Here is a 23794-nt window from a genome sequence, read left to right on the forward strand (position 1 = left end):
ACAATGCAATCTACTCCCTCTTTCTCTGACAAAGACGAAGCCTCTCCCCCCTCCACTGCAGCAGCGCCGTCGGCACAAAACTCACCCCCAGAATCAACGCCGTCACCACGCCCGCACTCGGCGCAACACCCACCCTCTCAAACATCGCCGGGAACCAAAAGGGCCCGATAAACCCCCATTCAGACCTCACGAAATTGATAAACACCCCGATACTCCCCGCATCAGCCGGGTCCGCATCAACCGCATACGTCGTCAGCACCGTCGTGACCACCTGGTTCCCAAACGCCGCGACCCCCGTCCCCACCACCGGCGCCACGGTCCACACCCCTTGCGTCGCGTGCGCCGTGCACACCAGGAAGACGACCATCCCGGCAATGGTCAGCAGGAACCCGAGATAGCTCAGCCAGAGGCGGAATTCCGGCGGCGGGCGGCGGGAGATGCGGCGCGCGCGGAAGGCCATCCAGGAGTCGGAGGCGTGGCCGCCGAGCTGCTCGCCCAGGAGGGAGCCGACGATGAGCCCGAGGAACTGCAGGCCGAGCTGCTGCGCGTTGAGGGAGAACTTGGATTGGAGCAGCTGGGGCACTTCGACGGAGTTGAGGACGCTGCCGAAGAGGAAGACCATGGCGTAGGCGCACGCGGCGGTGAGGACGGGGATGTTGGTGAAGAGCGTGAGCGGGTGGTAGAATTCGTGGAGCGTAAAGGGGGTGGGATCGATGCGCCGGAGAGACAGGTATTCCCGTTGGAAGGCCGAGGTGGTTTGGGAGGTCATGTCGGTGCCGATGTAGCGGGTCTCAGGGCCGAGGAAGAGGTAGAGGATGAACTGGACGGCGTTGGTCTATACGCTTCTGTCAGTGGTGGCTCATACGTAGGGTTAGTAGAGAATGTATGTACAATTGCCAAAATCCAGTATATCCACCGATATCCCACGCGCTGCGCAACAAACCCAAAAATGAACGGCCCAGTCGGCACCCCCAGCGTGACCATGACCGTCCAGACACCCATATACCTTGCTCTCTCGCGCTTGAAGAACGTTTCCGCAACGACCGCACTCCCAATCGCCATCGCAGGGCAGATGAAGAACGCAGCGAGCGCCCGACACGCCGCCATCGACGCATAACCCGGACTCGTGGCGCACCCGATATTACACACGCAGCTGAGCACCAGCGAGACAAGGAAGATCGGCCGCCGTCCGAAGCGCTGCGAGAGCGGTTTCCAGACCAGCGGGCCGCCGCCCAGTATAGCGATCTGCAAGGAGGTGAGGTAGCTGACTTTTTGGATGGACACATCCAGGTCGACCGCGATGTCTTCGTACGCGGCGATGATGCCGGCTGCAATGAAGGTGCCCATGAAGGCGTGGAATGCCACCAGGACGAGGTTGGCTATTCTCTGTTTTCTTTAGCTGCTGTCACGGCCACTCCACACAGTAGGGGCAAAGTACCTTCCATAGAGGCCAGTTGTACGGATCAGCCGGGTCCATGCTTGGGAGGGGCTCGAGGTCCAGGGTGCCATGTCGCTGGAGGAGATATGCACGATGAGGCTCGGATAGTTCGCTAGCTGGGTCTGGTACGATGTCGACGTCTGCTTCTGCTTCTGCTTTTTCGAGAAAGTCAGACTGCAATTTTGTCTTTCTGGATGTGTCGTCCATGGTCAAGGTGTTTTCCGGCAGGTCGATAGATGGCAGGATGATGCTCAGAATGTTCGAAACACCGTTATATAAAGGTCCTGGGACTGAACCAGGGAGACGCCCCCTTATCGCGAATTGAGAAGCAGGGACTGTCGTGATGGACACTGTCGAGATGACTATTGGTTCCTAATGAAGCTATTCAGTCTAGTGCCCGGTAGTTGTTGCTGCTCGCTTGCCGTGGGGGAGTCCGGGGAGGACTCTCCACTGGCTGACACGCTGATCCCCCCACGGAGCCAGGGATTCTCTGATCTCGGAAGACAGCTGTCACTCCTTGCCGAGGCCGGGTCAATTGCCGACCTGGATTCCGATGGATCCATAGTACAGGTGGATGTCTGGTCAGCATGGTGGCATCTATTATCAAGCCCAAAAGTATGATTGCTATTCTAACTTTGATATCACAAAGTTACAGCCAAGGACCCGGAAGCTTAGCAGGGCCTAAAATCACTAAAATGACAACGTATGATTCGAGGTCTATAGAGTTCGCCAAGTCAATCAAAGTCGGTTCCTGGCCGCCACAGAGCTTGTCGGTTGAGATTTGGCGCATACCACTGACTAACAATAGATCGTCTGCTCAGACACTCGACTGCCGGCTCGTCCTGAATCAAGCACTTATATTCTTCTTCTGCACCTGTGGCTCCAAAGGAAACACCTGCTCTTCCGGCGTCACATTTCCATACACAATATCCCACCGCTCCCGCAGAGGTTCAGGCGTCTCCCAAGCATTCTCCGGGTCCCGCAGCCAGAGCCGTAGCAAATGCCGCCTGCAACCGTTAGTCTACCATAATTTTATCGGATAGAAAATTGACAGGGAAAAGCTTACTCTTTTCCCGGCCCATCCCGGAACCCCTTGCGAGCATGGAAAATACTCAGGTTATTGATATACTGCACGTCTCCCTTCTGGAAATCCAGCGCGGCGCTGTGCTCCTCCGCCAGGAAGTGCAGCGCGTCGAGCGCTTCGGCCTGCGCCTCGGTGATGGGCGGGATATTCGCCGAGCGAGGCTGGGCGAGGAAGCCAGTGAAGTAACGGCGGGCGTATTGGATGAGGACGCGCTCGGGTGTTGATGCCGTTGCGTCCTGGTGGTAGAGCAAGGGACGCAATGTATACGGGCGCTCGGGGTTATTGAAGCTACGCGGTAAGCAGGAGAGTAACTGGGGGAGAAGACGCACACTCACCCATCCACCGGCCAGTCCGTTGCCAACGTCCAGATCAAATCCGGTCGTTCCTTGGCGAGGATGTTGTACACCAGCCAGCTACTGGAGATCTGGCTTTCGCCGCCCTCGGCCGCTGTCTCGAGACAGAACAGCGAGACGATGTCGCCGGCGTCGGTGTGGAAGACTTGCTTGTCGGCTGTGCTGCCGGGCCCGCCGATGTTGCCTGCTTGATCGGTGCGAGTCAGGTCCTTGATATGTGCGAGCACGACTGACGTCCCGTCTGCTTGTCGTTGGTCCTGCTGCCGGCCGCGGAGGCTTCCAATATGCGAGGATACGCCGGCGTAGATGAGGATGTTGTCTGCGCGGGAGTACCGATCGACGTCGAGGCCGCGGAGGACGAAGAAGCCTCGCCCGTTGTGAATCTCGTGCGATAGTTCCCGCAGTATAGGATGGAGAGTTGGGAGGGGGAATGTCTCTTGACTGATGTAGCCGGGTTCGAGGTTCAGGGCTGTGGACGTTAGTCATGCCCTGTCACCGGTTCGGCAACTTACCCTTGAAGTGAGACAACGCAGCGTGGATCTCCTCTCGCTGCGCGTCATCAAGCTTATAGATCCAGTCATTCTGTTTTTCTATCTCCTTGCCCTCCCAGACAAGAGGAGAAGAAAGCTTCTCGGGGAAGCCCGGAGGAAGAGACGTGGGCAGATCCTCGGTTGCCTTGCGACGCTGCACGCGCGCGAGATACTTTTCGTAGTCTGGATGATACTGGATATCAGGCTGACGAAGTGTCTGAATTTCCCCCATCTTGCTATCTTGATTCTATGAATATTTTTGGCAGCCCACTGCAAGGTGGGTGGTAACTGGCATGGTATATAAGTCCCCGCAGGCATCACATCATCGGATGCCTGTATAGCGAAGTATTGCACCATCACATGTACTACACTAGACTTCCATCCATTAGTATGGCCCCTCTCTAATCAAGGCATCCTGTCAAATCCCCGCCATGCCATCAGAAAATAACTGGACTCATATATCACCTCTGGAGGGCAGAAACTCCGGGGGTCGGGCTAGCCCCGGTCCGACTATTGAGGGGTTTAGGGCAACAAATGTACGACAAATCGACACGATCTTGTGTTCTCTATTCCTTCCTATGAATTATGACAGTAGCCAAGCAAATGAGCGTCTTCCGCTACCTTCTCCAACTGCCTGTAGACTTCGCCGCCTCATGTGGAAGCACTGCCTAGTCCATCGTATGGCAGACTAAGACACTCCAACTTCCTTCTCAACGGCAACGAATGCCGTTCAGCCTGCTGAGCTGAGCTGACCGCGTAACCAGCAAACGCTCAACCGTCGGCCATCGCATCTGTCAATTGCGAGGCTCAGCGAATCGCCTGGAACAGGGATATGAATCGGATCTGGAAGAGACTAGCCTAGACTTGACAGGTTGCAGCCGCGTCAAGATGCTGCATCTTAACTGGACGCGACGGCGCTATGTGTCTAGGGGAGTGCAGACAACCCCACGTCTAAATGCTATGTTCCTGTGGCATGTGAGGAGCTGGGGATGCAGCCCTCTGTCTTGGTGGAGATTATTCAACCTATGAGCATGAAGGCGCGGTTAGATGGCGGAAGATGCGTCAGACAGCCCATGGGTTGTTTATTATGGCACAAGAAATAACGACGTGGTCAACATGCGTACTATGTGGAGCGTCAAAGCAGGCTAGATATAGCCATAGCATCGCTGTCTCTGCGTAGCACCAGGAAATCACTCTGAGGTCTGGCCAGTTGGGGCTGTTGGGAGATACGCCTGTGCAGATGATTGATAATGACAATCAGACTATTTCAGGCTATTTGGGGGGATTCCAAGCATGTTCAGGGTACACAAATTGAAATGAAACCTGCTGTGCAGAAGCTCTTCGACGCATGTACCAGCTCCCGACTCCAAAGCAGTCGTGGAGGCATGGAAAAGACTGGACCAGCCTCGCATGCATGTAGTAGTCAGCAGGAGGGGATAATTCAACAGTCTTGGGACGATGCCGGGCTCTGTTGAGGCCCATCAACCGTTGGAGCAGGAAGAGGCATCAAGATGTCTCGCGTTTGCAATTGTATAAAGTTTCGCCTAAGGAATCCGAGCGGTGAGTCAGCATCGCCACCAGGCAGACAGTTTGACATTTCAACACTTCAGACCTCCTCTCGTCAGAGGCAATAATATCTCGCATAATCCATGATCCATCAAAATGAAGATTGCTATCATTGGAGCAGGCATCTCCGGATGCGCCGCCTATCTGCAGCTCCAGAAACACCTCCCCGGATCCCACACAATCACCATCTACGAATCTCACGATACCAGCAAGGATCGCAAATTCGACGCGTCCAAGGGTAGCCAAGAAGAGGATGCTACGCATTCATCTACTCTGATTGTCGGCGGCGGTCTAGGTATTGGGCCGAATGGTTTGCATGTTCTCAAGCGTCTCGACGAGGATCTCCTCCGCGACATTGTCCGGGGTGGCTATGTAGTTCCGCACGGAAATCTCAAAAGCAAGCACGGCCGTCTCCTTATACGTATGGACAATTCTGCTCCAGGCGTGGGAGATGAGCCGCCGATGCACATGGTCGGTTGTAGTCGCGAATGGCTATGGCGGTGTCTGCGCGCGCGGATCCCGGACGGGGATATAGTGACGAAGCGTGTGGAACGGGTCGTCGCCAGTCCTGATCACCGGAATACCATCTACTTCAAAGACGAAAGCCCGTCTGTCGAAGCGGATCTGGTGATTGGAGCCGATGGAATCAAAAGCGTAGCTAAACGGGCTCTGTTCCCAGAGGCGGAGGAGGACCCGTTTCCTCCTCATTATGAGTAAGCGATACTTTCTCCTCTTGAGTTTCAGAAACTGACCAGCGTAGGGGTGTCTGCGGAATTGGTGGCTTCCTGCCGTCCAGCGAGGTCAAAGATCTTGTTGAGAAAGGATCCATGAACTTCATCTTCGGCGGAAATGGCTTCTTTGGCTACTTCTTCAGCACCAGTTCGTCGATCGCTGCGCACCGGGACTCGCCGCACCATGTCTCTGAGCCGGGTGATCTTCTTGCCTGGTGGTCGACGTATTCTGTCGATGAGTGCCCCGACCCCAACCTGGACATGGATGATGTCCTTCAGCAGCTGCAAAAGCGACATGAACACTGGGGAGATCCCGTCGTGCAAAAGGTTCTCAAGTCAGCACGCGTGAAGAGTATCTATCCGACCTGGACATCGCCACAGCTACCGACGTGGGAGCGGGACGGCGTAGTCTTGGTGGGGGACGCGGCACATGCGCTGCCGTCAAGCTCGGGGCAGGGATCGTCCCAGGCACTGGAAGATGTAGAGTCGTTTGCGAAGCTTTTGAGTTACTTCCTTGGCAAGGCGGACGACAGTGACAGTAGTGTCCGCGAGTGCAAGGAGGCAGTCAAGTTAGCTGCCAAGCAGTACATGGATCTACGCCGACCGCGGGTTCAGGCCATCCTCGACGACGCGAGAAAGAGACAAAGCAAAAAGCGGGATATGGGGGTGATCGAGGAGTACTTGATGTATTCAATCATGTGGATTATGGGTATGTATGCCGTGGGATTTGGGGGTCTCGCTAACATGGAGTTACAGGCTTCTTTCCGAGCGTGATGAACAGTTTCGCGCAGCAGGTCTTTTCATATAATGTTGCCGAGCATGTGGACCAAGTGATTGCCGAGATGGATGCATCCAGGCATTGATTGGATTCTTCGCTTTGGGATCGAGGCCAAATGCCAGTTTCCTCGTACTGAAAGAGAGCTCTTTTCTCCGTTCTCTGTTCTCTGTCGCTGCAAGGACGATTGCACACTCCTGGTATCGATGGCACGACTCTCGACTCATTGTATTCTCTACTTAACTAATACTATTCGATTTAATCCGGTACGAGTACGGAATGAATAATATTATATAATCTAGTCCGTAACCATACTATTCCCGACAAGCATTGTAGCGTCCATGGCATTTTCTGGTTCATCTGCATTTACTTTGGCATATTGCAACTCTCCGAAGACTGCCATAGTAGACAGGATGGCAGCCTGCCCAAGTACCAAGAGAACAAATATTCTGAATAAACAAAACGAGGGGCAGAAATCGATACCCCACGCGATCATCCATTAACGCCAAGTGATTCGTCGCTTGCTGCAAGCTAATATAATATTAGGATGCAAACGGGTTCAGCCTCACCACTGCACTGAGTATCTGTAACAACAACGACGGCTATGGCAGACCCGATCTCCATTCTCGGCCTGATACTACAGGTAGTACATACGACGAAAAGAGTCTATGAGTTTGCAAGACAAGTCAAGGATGCCGACAGCGAGATCCGCCAGTTATTCGGGGGAGCTGTTCGCGCTGAAGGCTATTCTCGAGCAGATGCAAGCAGACCATAGCGATGAAAAGGGAGTTCAAGCGGGGGCGTCGTCATCGTCGTTTCAAGATGCATTGCTCAAGGCGAATACCGTCCTGGAGGAGATTCTGGATGATCTGCAGAGAAGGACGACGAGGCAGTCGCGGTTGGCGAAGTTAGGGTGGCCGAGTAAGAAGGGGGATCTGGAGGGGAGTATTGCCCAGTTGGAGAGGTTGAAGACGTATTTTATCTTGGTGATTTTGAATGATCGATCGTGCGTGCGCTTTTCCAGCTGAGGATCATGGACGAACTGACGGTTTCTAGGGTTGCCGAGAAGGAGACGGCGCATTCTATTGATGCTGTGGTTGACTGGAGCAGGGAAATGAAACAATTACGGAAAGATAGGTCCTAACATCTCTGATATATTGCCCATGTCTCATGATTGAAGAGAAAACGAACGAGAAGACCAAGACTTGGATATGTGCCGTTGACTTTGGATCGATGCATCGCAAGGCTCGATCGCTCTGTCAGCCGGGGACTGGAGCTTGGTTTATTCAAGGACCTCTCCGGTCGTGGATTGCACCGGAGGGCAAGTGCCGAATGCTGTCCCTAGAGGGGAAATGTGAGTCCTCTGATGTCGAGTGTAGAGATATGCTGACCAGGATCAGCGGGATCAGGAAAGACTGTCCTATGGTAGGCATATAATGGGAACCTTCACCATCCCAGTGACTAATCTTCATCAGCTCGACGGCAATTGAGGCTGTCAAAGATGCTATCGCCACGCGCACCTCCAGCCAGGTGATATACTACTACTGCTCATTCCACTTGACTACCTCGCAGGAGCTGGTCTACCTGCTGGGAGCATTGCTGGTGCAACTATCAGAAAGCTACCCAGAAATCCTCGACGAATTGCAAGAGAGCTTCAAGAGACGTGCTATCCCTCAGCCAGATGAACTGGTTAGCCTGCTTCTGAAATTCACGAAACCACTGTCGGAGCTGTTCATCGTCGTGGATGCGATCAACGAGAGCCGTAAAAGTGCACAGATTCTGGACGCACTGCTCACCCTTCTGGAATCATCACACAACATTCGGATTATGGTTACGAGCACGACCTTACCACCAGTGTCGAATCCCACCATTAATATCCTCAGGGTGCAAATGAAACCTTCAACTAATAGAACTGACATCGAGGCAATTCTCGATACCCAGCTAACGTCAGTCCCAGCTCTTCAACGGCTACCGGAACACATCAAGTGTCGCATTAAGACTTGTCTTGCTTGAGAAAGCAGGTGGAATGTACGTATGCTTCATCGCAAGCTTGAAAGATCAAACTAACACATTGCGGCAGGTTTCGATACGTGCAATGTCAAATAGAGCCTTTAGCCGCCCAGAAAACAGGCCGGGACGTCATTCTCGCTTTAGACAGGATGCCGGAAAGCCTGCACGGCACGTACGAAACTATCCTCTGTCGAATCCCTTCGTACGACCGCGAAATTGCAAGAGAAACACTCCTCTGGCTGAGTTCAGGCTACCAGGAGATTACATTGGCCGAGCTCAGCGAGGCAGTTATTCTGACGAAAGGTGACAAGAGCATTGATGACGACTGCAGACTTTTTGATCCACAGGTCATTCTCTCCATCTGCCAAGGGCTGATTGTCTACGATGAGCGGACTACATTCGTTGCTCTAGCGCATTCGTCAGTCAAAGCGTTCCTCACATCGGACGCAATCAAACACGGGCCAGCAGCGTACTACAGCTTGGACGAGACCGAGGGGTTCACGGCGCATCTGGCAAAAGTGCCTGACGTACCTGATGTTTGACGACTTCAAACAGCCTTGCTCGGACTTGCGCTCTCTTACAAAGCGTCGGAAAACGTACCCGCTGCTCAAGTACGCCGCCGAGAACTGGGCGAGCCACTGCAGTCCGTCCTGGCCACCTGGCTATCCTCTCGTTGATGCCGAAATCGACGGGATTTTATCCTTCTTCGATACCCGGCATCTCCCTGGCGGGGGAAACTATACATCCTGGACCCAGATGCTGCTGTCCGAGGCGCCCGCCGAACAAGCCCGTCGCACGGAGCCACTATACTACGCTGCCTCGTACGGCATCATACCCCTTGTTGACCGTCTCATCCAGTCCGGAGCGAACGTCAACGCAGCCGGCGGGCGTAACGACGCAACGCCCCTCATCGTCGCCTGTTTCAGGGGACAGGAAGCTACCGTGCAGCGATTGTTAGAAGCAGGGGCAGACCCTATCATCCAGGATGCAGCGGAGATGTGCAGCCTGGAATGGGCAGTGCGGAGGCAACATCGTGGTACTGTTGAGATCCTCCTATCGCACATGCGTAAATCCATGGGAATCGGTTCATCGGATCTCTGTTGGCAGTGTCGGGCTTGCAAGTATTAGAACACGATGGCGGCTGCTGTGCTGCCCTGTGCTTCTTGTGGAATCGAGTTATTTGATTAGCGTGGTATTAGGCTCATAGGATCGGCGCCACGGAAGAGTACGCCACAGGGAAGTTAGGACTTGGTTGCGCGTTGGTCGTACGATTGAGGCAAATCGCAAATTACTAGGTAATCAAGTGTCATCTGAGTCCTGAAGCTGGAACGTGTAGCGAGCGGCCACTTCAGCTGGTCTGAGTCATTGATATTGGGCGATATAATGCTGGATTTTGGCTGGCCACCGCGAGAGATTTAACTCTTGCAGTGAAGCGTCGTTTCCACAGAAATCTGAGTCTGATTGACTCATTCAATCTCGGTTTGTAGTGATAAGCAGTTCAGCCTGATGGTTTTACCGGTCTGAAATATGCCCACGTTCGGAATATTGCGAGCAGAGTGGAGAATATCCCCGCTGTGATCTGTCCCTCTTTGTTGACCCAGCTGGCGCAACTGTTTGAGAATTCATCCCATCAGCACCGAGGCGGTACATTGAGCAGACAAACTGTATCATGTCAACAACTGCATCAAGACCCCTTTCCAGGGTTCCTCCCTGCAATGATGAATTGAAGCAATTCTACGTTGGAAAAGACATCGGCGACATTCCCAAACCCGCAGTTGTCCTCGATGTCGCAATCATCAAACGCCACTGTCAAACCATGCTGCAGACAGTAGAGCAGCTGGGCGTAGGTTTCCGAGCCCATGTCAAAACGCACAAGGTACGTGCTCTAAGGCAACTCCCTACATCCAACTGACGACACCTAGACACCGCAAATTGCCCGTCTCCAAGTCGGCACAGAATCCAGCGAAGCAAACTTCGTCGTCTCGACGGTCGCCGAGCTGGAGACTCTACTTCCACTATTCCAGGAACTGCAAGGGCAACACCGCCGTGTCAGCGTCCTCTACGGGATCCCGCTCGTGCCGTCTCACGTCCCCCGGCTAGCGGCAGTAGCTCGTCAACTACACACCACCGATCTTGATCATGATCTTCCCGTCTCCGTCCTGGTCGACCATCCAGATCAACTCGCCTATTTAGGCCCATTCCACGAGGTCGCCGGTCTCCCAGCCGGAGTCTTCCTCAAGATCGACACGGGATACCACCGCGCCGGTCTCCCGCCAGACATGCTCAACAAAAGCGGATTACTTGAGAAAGTCCTAGAAGAAGAGAGACTAGGCCACGCGCGCCTGATCGGGGTATACTCGCACAGCAGTCTGAGCTACGCAGGCACAAGCGCCGAAGAAGCTATCTCATACCTGAAAACCGAAATTGAAGGGTGCGGACGGGCGCTGCGCCAGCATGCGTCCCTCCCGCTAGATAGGGAGTTGGCTATCAGCGTGGGCGCAACGCCGCAGGTTGTCTCCGCACAGAGATGTTTGCACGAAGATGGGTCCCTAGCTCCTGATGCAAAAGTGTTGAAGGGCCTTCTGCGCGATCCTAGTGCGCTGATCGGGGGTCGGTTAAGGTAGAGTTGCACGCCGGAGTTTACACTCTCCTCGATATGCAGCAGCTAGCAACGAATGCGCAGCGCGGGGGAAGTTTCGAGGAGGAAATCGCCATCTCTGTGATTGCTGAAGTATGCAGCGTTTATAACGAAGGGGAGCGGGAAAAGCCCGAGGCGTTGGTGGCGGCGGGGACTCTGGCTCTCGGCAGGGAGCCGTGCAAGTCATATCCCGGCTGGGCAGTCGTTGGGAACTGGAGGCGCCAAAGTCAACATGGCGGGTCGCATGATTGTTGAGCGGATCAGTCAGGAGCATGGGATTATCGCATGGGAGGGCGGTGGTGGGCCCGCAATCCCCCTGCGAGTTGGCCAGGCTCTGAGACTGTATCCGAACCATGCGTGTGTGACTGGCGCGTTGTATGGGTGGTATTTAGTTGTTGACTCGAGCGACGATGGTCAAGGGTCGAGGATTGTGGATGTCTGGACGAGAACAACCGGGTGGTAGACAATCGGATATTTATCCTCGATCTTTCTATCGGAATCATTTCCCGCATTTGAATCTTTGAATCATCTTCTATCTGTGTTTATCTGTGTTTATCAGCTTGGATGAAAAATCGCATTGATCATATCTAAGGTTTGCGCCACCGAATGTCTTGATTGGTCGATGCTTATCTAGGCTTAAAGATATGGGGGAAAATGTGGGGGACGTGTTCCCGATATCGGTACATCTCCGGATCAATTGAGACATTGAGAGATAAGAAGGATGGCCCAGTATATAGACGTGAACGAAGCGACAGCCCATACCAACATGGCAGCATCCGCAAACACACAATGGCTTCCCTTGACACCAAATACCCTGTGGAGACCACCGAGCCGGCCCTCGCCAAAGATGACTCCCCTGCCGGCGCAGACATCGATCCTCGCGCAGAGCGTGCCCTAGTTTGGAAGTTCGATTTGCGTGTTCTTCCCGTATTGGCCGTCATGTACCTTTTCAATAGTCTCGACAAGTCCAACGTGGGGAATGCCAAGACTGCCGGACTGGAGAAGACGCTCAACCTCAAAGGCAACGAGTACAACTTGATCCTCAGCATCTTTTTCATTCCGTATGTCCTGACGGCGCCGTTTCTCGGTATCCTGGGCAAGAAGTACGGCCCTAACCGCGCTGCCGTGCATGATGTTTGCCTTTGGGCTGTGTACCATCCTCGTCGTCGCGGTGTTTAATTTCAGTGGTTTGCTGGCGATTCGTTGGTTCCTGGGAATGGCGGAGAGTGCATTCTTTCCGCTGGTTATCTACTATCTCACCACGTATGTCCGTCTGCCCAGCCTCCAGGCAAGTAAACTGACCGAAGCAGATTCTACCGCCGGGGCGAACTAGCCCGCCGTCTCGCCATCTTCTACGCAGCGCAGAGCATCGCCTCCGCCTTCTCCGGCCTGCTCGCATTCGGCGTCTTCCGGATCCAATCCGGCCCCCTAGCATCCTGGCGCTACCTTTTCCTCATCGAAGGGGGAGGCACCATCCTCGTGGCACTCTTCACACTATGGTATCTCCCTCGCTCGGCCGCGCACGCATCCTTCCTCACCCCCGATGAAAAACAACTCGCATACCTCCGCCTCCAACGCGACAGCTCCGCCATCGTCAACGAGAAACTCAACCTCCGCGACGCATTCAAGATCTTCCGCCACGGCACCTCATGGCTGATCCTCGCTATCCAGATCTGCCTCGGTGTGCCTCTGCAATCGGTCCAGCTCTTCCTCCCCTCCATCATCAAACGCCTCGGCTACGACACCGTCAAGACGAACCTGTACACCGTCGCCCCCAATGTCTCCGGCGCCGCTATGCTCCTCATCCTTGCCTTCTGCAGCGACTGGACCCGCTGGCGGTTCCCGTTCGTGGCGCTGGGGTTCTTGTTCACGTTCATCGGGTTCGTCATCTACGCCGCAATTGACGTCGAGGCGGATATCAATGTCGCGTATTTTGCTTCCTTCATGATGACCTGGTATGTCCTCATCTCTCTCTCTCTCTCAAACCCACATGTCATAAAGCTAGCGCTAAGTTGTGCGCAGGGGCACCTCCGCGCCATCGGTCCTCCTGGACGTCTGGTACAACAACAACATCGCAAACGAGGGCCGCCGCGTCGTGCTAACCAGCATTGCGGTCCCCGTCGCGAACCTCATGGGCGTCGTCAGCTCGAACATCTTCCGGAGTCAGGACGCGCCGCGGTATATGCCTGCGCTGATCACCACGGCGTCGTTCGGGGGCACGGGGATTCTGTTGACCTTGTTGCTGGGTGGGTGGATGATGGTGGATAATACGCGGAGGGATAGAGCGCAGGGGCGAAAGATCCGCGCGCAGGATGTCTCGACGGAGAGGTTACATGAGGGACCGGATAGTCCTGATTTTCGGTGGTCGTATTAGTTTGTTTGGGACTTGTATAGCTGGCTATAGTCTGGTTTCTTTGTCTTGATGGCATGATGCTGGGTGTCGTCATGCGGTCATTCTTAAATTAGGGCCTAGAAGGCTCTCTGGAAATCTGTACGAGTTGATTTACATTCGGTGGCTAAACTAAGGTACTCAGACTTCTAGTCAGATACACAGCTACGGAGAAATCACTTGTATTTGGGTCCAACAATGACCATAGCACTATGGGATAATAGTTAGATGATGCTTGATATAAGACTCTGCGAGTAGGCCAAGATGAAGATGACTCGAGACAAAAAATTCTGCCATGCCGATCAGCAGAAGAGTGAGCGTGTTTAGAGACAAAGAGAGGTTGTGAGCTCCTGGGAACTGATCTAGGAAGTAGAGATATTCGCATCCTAGTATGTCGTCTGCATGCGGCTATCCAACTCTCTCTGGAAAATCGTTGCCTTCAACCCATTTGGTCCTAGGAACGTGTCAGTAGGTGAATCGACCAGGTGGGAATGACCTACTCGGGTTTCAAATCAGCTTTGGCATAATGCAAATCTCCCCAGCGCACAGTCTTGAATTTGCAGGTCGCGCCGCGATTACAGCCGTCTCCAAATGGACAGTGATGACTCAAATAGCAGCGATAGTTTTCGCAGTAAGGACCGTTAGTACATAGACTGCCGCGGGCTTTCCATCGGTGGACCGCGCGCTCGCCCGGCGTTAATTTAAGTTCGTGTTCCTGCGGACAGTTCGGTCCCTTGGAGCAGCCATCCGCCAGGTACAGTTCGTTACAAAAGGCTTTTGGTCGGATTCTCAGGCACTTTTCATTGTAGGTTCGATGATCGTTCGGGTTCGGGGGCCGGTTGTTGGGAGGATCGACACGATGCCCGTTGCTGTTGTAGTATCTGACTCGTGGCTCTTTGGGTTTGGCGCTGGTTGCGATGATGACGTTATGGTGACAGTTTGCACCGCCGGCGCTGGCGTATGTTGGATATTTGATCGAGACCCCACCGTTGCCGGAGCTAACCACAGTTCCAACTGCGGGGGATGCTTGGCGCTCGGGCGGAGCTACCGCGGGAGAGTTGGTGCGGACAGGGACAGTATTGGTTATTGCTGGTCGTGTGTCAGGACTTTCCTTTGTAACAGTAGACGGAGGAGCGATCGGTGGCCGTGTAGCAACTCCATTGTCGGCAGCGGCTGTAGTCCCTGATGGGATTCTGGGAGCACTCAAAGACGCCGGGGGGACGGGCGGTGATCCGAGAAAGTCATTGCGAAAAACAGTTTCAAATCGGGCCATCTGAAAGCCCATCTGAGTGAAGCCTGACTGAGCGGGAGTAGTCTCTAATAGAACGATGCGCTGTCGGCCCGACTCGCCAGCGTATTCGCGAAGATCATGAAGATAGCCGTTATCATGGCAACCAGCAAAGAAGATTTTCTTGCACTGGAAGTTTTTATAGAAATGATTGAACATCTCTGCGAGAAATCAAGTCAGCGAGTTGAAACTGTCCACCCGTCGGAAACTTACTTCTCATTTTAGAGTCCGCGTTCTCCTTGCCGCGACCGACATTGACAAAATCGAACTCGGCACGACTATTAGTAAAATTCTCGGCGAATTCTCGCATCTTATCCTCATGGTCGATGTCATTGTAAGTGACAAGCGATTTGGCCAGCCCGGTCAGATTGGCAAAGATCCGGACGACAATAGGAACATCCTCGGACCCAAGAGGTGTATCTTTAAGGTAGTTTCTCACGGCCTGGGTGAGTCGCAGGGCAGCTTCAGAGGCCCCCTGACGAGGGTCCAGCAACAACTCCTTATTGAAGATGGCGCCGTCACCATCAACCAGGACTGCCACATATGGGTCTTTGTTCTAGACGGCGTTAGGCGGGAAGGCATTTCATACTGTGTACGAGTTCAACTGACATAGAGCTGTTCCCATCTTTGCCGCTGTTCTCGCAGATCGCGGAGCTCTAGCTGGTACCTATGGCGGGACTCTCGCTCATGCTCCAGCTCGATAGTAAGCGTATCCAGTCGTCCTTTATCTTCATTGATTTTTCTTAACACGGCCTGACCCGAATCAGCATTTTCGACGCGTGAGGCAGGGGCGGTGAGGCGTCTCACCTCGATAAGCTCGGCCCTTTCCGCGTCCTGCTTAAGAAAATGATTAAAACGATTGCTTAGATCGTCCATCGACGCCAGGTCAAAACGACTACCCATGGCGATGTTATTGTATCTAGAACCGATATCTGAGGGCTGAAAGGACAAAATTCTTAGACTTTTGTTGATGACTGAGTGTGATTTATCTGCTCAGCCTGATAAACAAAGGAGTGAATGGGTTCCTTTGTTGAGCTGTGAATAGCCCGTGGAGCTGCCCTTTTTTTCATTTGTGAAGGAATTCCCCAGTCCAGTAATGAATCAGGTGACCCGAGGTGCATAAGTGGTGCCACTGCGCCGCACAGTGTCCAATCAGGTGGTGCTTTGGGCCTAACAACATTAAACCCCTTTAAGACTTGAAAGCAGACGACTGTGCTGGCCAATGTCTGACTTGGAGACTCTAAAAGGACCGATATATCAGTTTTTTGTCGCTCTTCCCCATGCTTCTATTAATAGCTGCAAGTCATCCTTTCAGTCTTTACCAAGTAAGCTACGTGATATATATCCCCGCACGTACGGCTCAGTGTTTGCCAGAAAGGGTGCTGGGCTCGGTTCGACCTGGCTCAACGTCAACACCTGCTCAACCTTAGCAGACGTAGATCGTATTCTGTCATAGACTATTGATGGTTGGACACCTGCCGACCTATCTTCCATTGGTTCTGACGACCTCCGACACCAGTCAAGTTGCAAGCTCTGAATCCTGATCTGCAACACAGATCGATAACTAGCGATTAGGTTTTTCAATCTCAGATGATTGACAGATAGCTCGTCATTTCAACATCGGGAACCCGGTGATTCTTGCTCCCTCGTAGTCACATAGACTATTCGATGTGATTGATGCACAGGTCCTTTGATACAGTCCTTGGAGAACAGAGCGGTGTCGATCATTGCACCACCGTGAACCAGCGACCAGACACTCTGCATGTCATCTGCCGCGCACCTGAAGAACTTCCATTTCTTGCCGCCGTTGGATGGACGGAGGATGATCACGGGGACTGCGAGAAGTTGCTTGTGCGCCGTGTTATAGTCATATCCCAGTGATTGATGTCAAAGACGAAAAATGTATGTGGCGGGTAAACGTCAATGGCGATCAGCTGTATCGTATGTTTCTTTCCCACACAGCAGTGACTGGCTTGATATGCTTTGATACCAAAGCCACGTAGTCTTCGGATTTCAGAAAGTTGGTGGGTATAATACCACCGACACAGATGGCATGCTGTTCTTCAAGCGTGTTAAGGACATGGTAAACTTTATCCATAGTAAGATCGAAGGGGGAAGTTTAAGGCCCACCTGGATGGGTCCTTTTGGGCCAAATGTCTTAGGTCCCGGTGGTTGTTCTTTTGTGGTAGTGGGACAATAACCGTGGCTACAAATCTGATTCTACTCCCTTGATCCTTTTCCTTAGGATTCATGATGCAGTAGTCGCTAGCCAAATCAACACAAAGGGTCTGCTTGTGTGTTTATACGAAGCGGAATACTCTCCCTGTCATGTTCCTATGTAGTGATACATTCCTGGATTTCCTATGATAGTTGCGCAGGGAGTCGTATGCTTATAAGAAGGCTTAACATAGTGTTCAGAGCACAGCCAGCAACAAAGTAGTAGCTGATCAAGTCAAAGATTCAACAACATCAGACGTCATTGGGGCGACTTTAAATCGGACTGGAGACGATGGCACATTCAGTCAAGCCCGATGCCAGTAATAGCACTGACGGCGGACACTCCGGCCCCTAAATTACTCTTCCTGGGACATTATAGATGGCCGCGTCATCGGCAACGTGGGCACTCCTGTCATGGCGCGAGTCTAGCCTCTCGTCCAGATGAGCACAGAAGGTCTAGACAGTTTTTGCCTTATATCCCTTGCGCAAGTTTCCTCATCTTATTGGTGCATGTAATTTATGCGGAGATCAACATTGATTCTTCAGCCCTCTGGATCATACCGAAAAATAGCCGACTCGGGATTGCTGAGTGATGGATGAATACTCTGCTTTAGGGTATTGCGCAGCAATCAATCTATTATATTGCAGTGGCTCCGGGCTATATACCTGGCGAATGCTTATTATGACTGCCGATCGTCGCATAATCTTTTGAATGGGCATTGTTCCACCATTCAGGAAGGGACTGAGTAGACAGTTTTGTTTCCATCGATACTGGAGACAGAAATAGATTTCATATTGAATTTGGTGTGAAACTGTCTACTAGATCCCTGAAAAGATGTTGTTACTTTCAAGCTCCCTGTAGAACTGCTGAGGCATGTGTGCTATACAGACCGAGAACAAGGCAAAGATGCCCGAGCATCACTGCAATGATTTAATTGTACGCTGAAGGAGAATACGGAAGGAAAAATTCCAACAAACTAGTGCGACACCGAACCTCCTGTCGAAGTTCCTACGCCCCATCCAGCGCGCTAATCATGACTCGCACTGGAGCATTCCGATATCCCGCACTGCGCCCTAGCTCCTAGATGACGACAATCTCCAGAACAAGCATCCTCCTGGCCCGGCTAACCTCCGATAGCCGTTCCAGGTTGATGAGCTTTGTAATTTCCACCAATAACTATTCAGTGCAGAGATTCATGCACCAGCTTTGCCGGAGCCAAGTTGGAGCCAAGTTGATGGAAGCTTTGTTTCACTGAGCAGTGGTGAAAGTCAATGGTATATAAGGAGTGGTGCCATGGAATCATGGAATCACTTAGCAAGCTGTAATATCCAACCTGTCCTTCCTTTCTTTCTTACCTGTTGAGAGATTTATCCTCACTGACCAAAACTGTTCTGTTGATCGGAACTTTCATTCCTTCATTCCCTCATTCATCATGCGTTCTGTTAAGCTTTTTGGCCTGGCTGCGCTGGGCTCCCTCGGCGCTGCTGCCCCTGCTCCGTCTCGCGTGTCGGATCTGACCAAGAGGTCTTCAACTTGTACCTTCACCGCAGCCTCCCAGGCTACCGAGAGCGCTTCTGGTTGCTCCGAGATTGTCCTGGACAACATCGAGGTTCCTGCCGGTGAGACACTGGATCTCTCGGATGTTGATGATGGAACCACCGTACGTTAATACCATTGATTATCTCCCTGTCTATCTCTCTGCCATTGCTCCCGAGCTAATCCCCGAAGATCGTCTTCGAAGGCACCACCACCTTTGGCTATAAAGAGTGGAGCGGCCCCTTGATCCGCTTCGGCGGCAAGGACATCACCATCAAGCAGAACTCCGGCGCTGTGATTGACGGAGAAGGCTCCCGCTGGTGGGACGGCGAGGGCACCAATGGCGGCAAGACCAAGCCCAAGTTCATGTACGCGCACAGCCTCGAGGACTCGACCATCACCGGGCTATCCATCAAGAACACACCTGTGCAGGCCATTAGTGTTCAGGCGACCAACCTCTACCTGATCGACATCACCATCGATAACTCCGACGGGGATGACAACGGCGGGCACAACACTGACGGGTTTGACATCAGCGAGAGTACCGGGGTGTATATCCGCGGCGCTACCGTCAAGAACCAGGATGACTGCATTGCCATCAACTCCGGCGAGGTATGCTCCCCTGTCTTTTTTTTTTTTTTCCCGCAGGTTGGCATTGAAGTTAATTGACTCCAGAACATCGAATTCTCCGGTGGTACCTGCTCTGGCGGCCACGGTCTCTCCATTGGCTCGGTTGGCGGTCGCGACGACAACACCGTCAAGAACGTCACCATCACCGACTCCACCGTGACCGATTCGGCCAACGGCGTGCGTATCAAGACGGTCTACGACGCCACCGGCTCTGTTAGCCAAGTCACCTACTCCAACATCAAGCTGTCAGGTATCACGGACTATGGTATCGTCATCGAGCAGGACTACGAGAACGGCAGCCCGACCGGTACCCCTACCACTGGCGTTCCGATCACCGACCTGACTATCGACGGTGTGACTGGTACCGTCGAGTCCGACGCCGTCGAGGTGTACATTCTTTGCGGAGACGGTAGCTGCAGTGACTGGACCTGGGAGGGCGTGGATATCACTGGCGGGGAGAAGAGCTCCAAGTGCGAGAATGTTCCCTCAGGTGCTTCTTGCTAGGAGCCTTATCGGATGGGAGCAGCACTACCCTGTTGATGCAACATTGAGATAACCTAATATCCAAAATTCTGTGCAATATCATGCATCTCTTGGCTTGAAAGGGAAGCCTGACGCATTCATTGCTGAAAAACTTGGTAGCTAAGCTTTTGAGAAAGTCTCGAACTTGGACATATCGCTGTAGGTACGGGGTAACCACAGATGGAAATGATATTTTTAGCCAGTGATCCAAACAAATGAAGCCGAGGAATTGATACAACCATCCATCACGGGGTACGGAGTAGGGCGAGCCCACTTCTCCTCCGAAGTTGGAAGCAAATGATGCACCCCTGAGACTGAATTACCCCGAGAACTGTGGTGGCAAGAACATACGGAGTACATGCATCGTAGTCATGCTCGGAACTCCATCGCACTCCTTTCCTAAACGGGTTTTCTTCCGAATCCTGGATGCGTTTACAAAACCGAGAAATGATGAATCTCAAACTGTCTATCTGAGGGCCAATCAGTTGCTCTGGCAGCCTCGCGGTGCATTCCGGAAGCAGCCTAGCTGCGTCCACTTTCCAATAATCTAGCAAGTATCTGCGGAGTCCTCCAAACGTGGATCATCTGGATCGCTCCAATTTGTGGTCATTTGTATCTGATTGCCGATGGGCCTGGTTATTCATATCAGAACGTAATTGGTCGCCCCTGTCTAATCCACAACATGGTTCGTTGATGTCGGGCGATCGACAATTGGGGAACCATCGCGAACGCGGGGGCCGTCGACTCCGGGGTAGACTAAGAAACAATATTAATGGGGTATCCATTCAAATTTGAAGTTGAAATCAGATCTCATTTTCAAGGACAGCTGTTGTTTGTAGGCAAGCGCCATTCAGTGTACACGGAGCAGAAATATCATGCATATGCTGGAGCCAAGGGTTCCAAGATAGGCGCGTAGAATTGCCGGAACATGCGGGCGTCATAACGAAGATCCCCGTTAGCAGATGTAGGCTCCAAAGAGACTAGGAATGTACTAAGCCTAGGTTCGGTACATGCGTTGGGACTTGGTGAGATAAACTTGATAAGCCATGGCGTTGATCCACAATCGCAGGGATGGATCAACGGCCCCTGATCCCTCGTAGCGCTTATCATGACATTATGTCTCCCACAATAATGGGCGTGTCGAAACCGAGGTATGCCGATCATGCGGGGGACTTTCATATGCCCTGTGCGCAATAAGGCTGGTCTGGATTAATATATAGGGCCGACCCAGCTTGACCGGCCGGACCTCCCTCCAGACATTCTTCGACTGAGAACTTGACTCTGACAATGGCGCACTCGAACGTCCCCGAAGGATTCCTCGGAAACCTCACCGCAGATCAACAGAAGAAACTGGAGCAATTATGGACAATCATTCTGACTCTGTCAGACGCTCTGACATCTACCACCACGATAGACACAAATGAGCCTCAGCACAGACGCAACTCCTCCCTCGCTCGGACCAACACGACGGCCTCAAAGGGTAGCACCGCCACTACCCCTACTTGCGCTGCTCAGGTCTCTCAGCACCTCCAGAGACTCGGGCTGCACGCGCCCGAGATCAAACAAGTCCAACACATCCTCACCCAGATTACACCGGAGGAAATTCGAGACGGTCTCCTAAGCACCGCAAAACACGATCACCCAGATGCACTGCTCCTGCGCTTCCTGCGCGCGCGCAAATGGGATGTCACCAAGGCATTTGTCATGATGCTAGATGCAATCCTGTGGCGAATGAAGGACTTCCACGTCGACGAGGAGGTCATCGCCAAGGGTGAGCTGCATGCGCTCAAGGCGTCGCGAGATACATCCAACGCTGTTGCCGCAAAGAACGGAAAGGATTTTCTGGCGCAGATGCGGATGGGAAAGGCGTACGTGCACGGTGTCGATCGGCTGGGCCGGCCCATCGTCGTGATCCGGGTGCAGCTGCATAAGCCCGGTGCGCAGAGCGAAGAGACACTAAATCAATTTATCATCCATGTTATCGAGTCTGTGCGGCTGTTACTAGTGCCGCCTGTGGAAACTGCTGTAAGCAATCGCTTTCTGGTGGATGGACAGAACTGACGATTGCAGGCTGTTGTCTTCGATATGACCGGCTTCGGTCTCTCAAACATGGAATATCCTCCCGTCAAGTTCATCATTAAATGCTTTGAAGCAAATTACCCCGAGTCACTGGGTGTGCTACTCATTCACAACGCCCCATGGGTGTTCTCAGGTCCGTTTGTTCCTATTGCAGGTGGAGTATCAACTGACGAGACCAGGTATCTGGCGCCTCATCAAAGGCTGGATGGATCCCGTCATTGTCTCTAAGATTCAATTCACCAAGACCATCGCTGATTTGGAGAAGTTCATCCCCCGTGAACAGATCATCAAGGAACTCGGCGGGACCGAGGACTGGACGTACGAGTACGTGGAGCCTGACGAGAACGAGAACGACCGCATGGAAGACACAACGGCGCGTGATGCGCTGCTGGCCCAACGCGCCAGCATCGGCGACGAGTTACTCAACACCACGTCCAAGTGGATTACAGCCATCAAGAACAAGGATGAGGAGGAGGCAGCAGCTGCCAAGGCTCATCGGGATGCATTGATTGAGCAGTTGCGGTTGAATTACTGGCAACTAGATCCGTACGTGCGTAGTCGGAACTATCTGGACCGAACGGGGGTGATCAAGGTTGGGGGCAAGATCGACTTCTACCCAAAGAGCCAACCCCAGTCGGATGTTGAGGTGGCCAAGGTCGTGGAGGTTGAGCACGTGGAACAGACTCAGGTGCAGGTTGTTAATGTCTGATTCGGTTCTCTCTGAACGAATTATGTCTGCAGTGTACTTTGCTTTAGAACATGACCCTTTGTCTCTTATAGGCACACACCAGGTTCCTTTGCATCATATTAGTTGCCTGGCTGCTCGCTTTTCATGATAGTTAGTTGTGAGATACGGCTAAGTCTCTCGAGGATTCTTTACCTCTTAAGCTATAAATAAAATGGCATTCTTCAAACCTGAAGATGGAACACTTATATAATTGAAGTCGACAAGAAGTGTGACGGAATCCACATGGGAGCTTTCCATGTCGTGCAAAATGGCGCAGTAACCTGACACGTTGGAACCAGTCCATTGAAGCAAGCGACCGTTCTCGCCTCCAAATAGCCGTCTCATGGCACAAATTCTTCAACATTGCCCTCAGACCGTGGAATGTATCTCTCCCGCTTTGAGAAAGGGTGGCATCGATCGACGCTCGACGAGATTCACTGTATCGAATATCTTGTATAGAGGCAGACCGACCATCCACACTGCACGCGCCATATCAAAAGAGGAAGTGTTCTCTAATTGATCCAAATAATCCAAGTATCAACGTATCCTCGTACGTCTTTTTCCGTCAGGCGTATAACATTTTGTTGGAAGTGACTACTCCCATTATTCGATCAGATCAACGCAGAGGAAAAACTATCACGGTCGCGGGATCGATGTCGACGTAACTGCTGCATTAGCACATGGGCCAACCCCGGCTACCTTAATGTAAGAAGGCACTCCCGTGTTTTGATGGCGGGGTCATCCTTGGTACTTACAGCAGCAGGATATCTAGACATAATGCATGGCAAATAAAGAGCCCAAGAAAGAGGTCTTATACTGAACAGATGATAAGCCATAGAGAATAGACGACTTAGTAAATGAATGACAGAATCTTTGGATTTAGAAGCCGTAGTCTACTACGGCAACTTTGCAAATGTGCATGATCCTCAGAGCCCTGACATTGTGCCCTATTTCCTATTTGGGCAGCTTTCAGTGAGCCAGTCATGTGACAACAGAAGCAATTGGTCAGGGGCTGGCCAATCAGAATAGCTGACTCAGGGGCAGGCTTGCCTGAGGCAGCACTACCCCAGATGAGGATGGATTGTTGGAGCTGGCGATATCGCGACAATTTCTTTGTATACCATCAAGAGACATATTCCAAAACTCTTTGTGTCCAAGTATGCAGCAGGACTGTTCCTATGAAAGATTCAGAATGATATGAAAATAGGTTATAAGCTGTTGAACAAACAGAGAGGACCCAACTCAATGAAGTAGATTGAGATACAGAACTAAAAAGAATG

The 23794-nt window shown here is 52.4% G+C and overlaps 9 protein-coding genes across 9 annotated transcripts; 6 read left to right on the top strand and 3 right to left on the bottom strand.

Annotated features, from left to right (window-relative positions):
- Positions 1–10: 10 nt before the first annotated feature.
- Positions 11–2019, bottom strand: AFUA_4G13830 (putative MFS multidrug transporter; the record flags this gene model as incomplete). The annotated part of the gene is made up of 3 exons (XM_746355.2): positions 1439–2019; positions 892–1386; positions 11–835 (listed from the first exon to the last, which is right to left on the bottom strand). Exons 1-3 carry the CDS (start codon positions 1643–1645, stop codon positions 11–13), a joined length of 1527 nt encoding a protein of 508 aa, XP_751448.1. The 5' UTR covers positions 1646–2019.
- Positions 2020–2035: 16 nt separating this feature from the next.
- On the bottom strand, positions 2036–4910 carry AFUA_4G13850 (TauD/TfdA family dioxygenase). Its single transcript, XM_746354.2, has 4 exons — positions 3388–4910; positions 2858–3344; positions 2505–2810; positions 2036–2445 (listed from the first exon to the last, which is right to left on the bottom strand). The coding sequence occupies exons 1-4, from the start codon at positions 3635–3637 to the stop codon at positions 2286–2288; spliced, it is 1203 nt and encodes a 400-aa protein (XP_751447.1). The 5' UTR covers positions 3638–4910; the 3' UTR covers positions 2036–2285.
- Positions 4911–4985: 75 nt separating this feature from the next.
- AFUA_4G13860 (FAD-dependent oxidoreductase) lies at positions 4986–6850 on the top strand. Its single transcript, XM_746353.3, has 3 exons — positions 4986–5684; positions 5732–6411; positions 6459–6850. The coding sequence occupies exons 1-3, from the start codon at positions 5068–5070 to the stop codon at positions 6563–6565; spliced, it is 1404 nt and encodes a 467-aa protein (XP_751446.2). The 5' UTR covers positions 4986–5067; the 3' UTR covers positions 6566–6850.
- Positions 6851–7169: 319 nt separating this feature from the next.
- AFUA_4G13872 (uncharacterized protein) lies at positions 7170–9615 on the top strand (the record flags this gene model as incomplete). The annotated part of the gene is given in 7 exon segments (XM_001481523.1): positions 7170–7487; positions 7615–7831; positions 7878–7902; positions 7953–8361; positions 8435–8505; positions 8558–9023; positions 9043–9615. 7 exon segments carry the CDS (start codon positions 7170–7172, stop codon positions 9613–9615), a joined length of 2079 nt encoding a protein of 692 aa, XP_001481573.1.
- A 541-nt stretch (positions 9616–10156) lies between these two features.
- Positions 10157–11380, top strand: AFUA_4G13890 (uncharacterized protein; the record flags this gene model as incomplete). Its single annotated transcript, XM_077804682.1, has 3 exons — positions 10157–10363; positions 10410–11054; positions 11084–11380. 3 exons carry the CDS (start codon positions 10157–10159, stop codon positions 11378–11380), a joined length of 1149 nt encoding a protein of 382 aa, XP_077660821.1.
- A 399-nt stretch (positions 11381–11779) lies between these two features.
- On the top strand, positions 11780–13677 carry AFUA_4G13900 (putative MFS transporter; the record flags this gene model as incomplete). Its single annotated transcript, XM_746349.2, has 4 exons — positions 11780–12276; positions 12311–12388; positions 12436–13080; positions 13148–13677. 4 exons carry the CDS (start codon positions 11780–11782, stop codon positions 13497–13499), a joined length of 1572 nt encoding a protein of 523 aa, XP_751442.1. The 3' UTR covers positions 13500–13677.
- Positions 13678–13681: 4 nt separating this feature from the next.
- Positions 13682–16810, bottom strand: AFUA_4G13910 (uncharacterized protein). The gene is made up of 5 exons (XM_746348.3): positions 15610–16810; positions 15412–15555; positions 15016–15358; positions 14015–14963; positions 13682–13968 (listed from the first exon to the last, which is right to left on the bottom strand). Exons 1-5 carry the CDS (start codon positions 15703–15705, stop codon positions 13923–13925), a joined length of 1578 nt encoding a protein of 525 aa, XP_751441.2. The 5' UTR covers positions 15706–16810; the 3' UTR covers positions 13682–13922.
- Positions 16811–18452: 1642 nt separating this feature from the next.
- On the top strand, positions 18453–19690 carry pgaA (glycoside hydrolase family 28 protein; the record flags this gene model as incomplete). Its single annotated transcript, XM_746347.1, has 3 exons — positions 18453–18680; positions 18749–19168; positions 19232–19690. 3 exons carry the CDS (start codon positions 18453–18455, stop codon positions 19688–19690), a joined length of 1107 nt encoding a protein of 368 aa, XP_751440.1.
- A 1305-nt stretch (positions 19691–20995) lies between these two features.
- On the top strand, positions 20996–22496 carry AFUA_4G13930 (CRAL-TRIO domain-containing protein; the record flags this gene model as incomplete). The annotated part of the gene is made up of 3 exons (XM_746346.1): positions 20996–21733; positions 21779–21920; positions 21967–22496. 3 exons carry the CDS (start codon positions 20996–20998, stop codon positions 22494–22496), a joined length of 1410 nt encoding a protein of 469 aa, XP_751439.1.
- Positions 22497–23794: the final 1298 nt, after the last annotated feature.

Source organism: Aspergillus fumigatus, chromosome 4 (assembly GCF_000002655.1).
Source record: "Aspergillus fumigatus Af293 chromosome 4, whole genome shotgun sequence".
In the NCBI taxonomy this organism is placed as follows: Eukaryota; Fungi; Ascomycota; class Eurotiomycetes; order Eurotiales; family Aspergillaceae; genus Aspergillus; species Aspergillus fumigatus.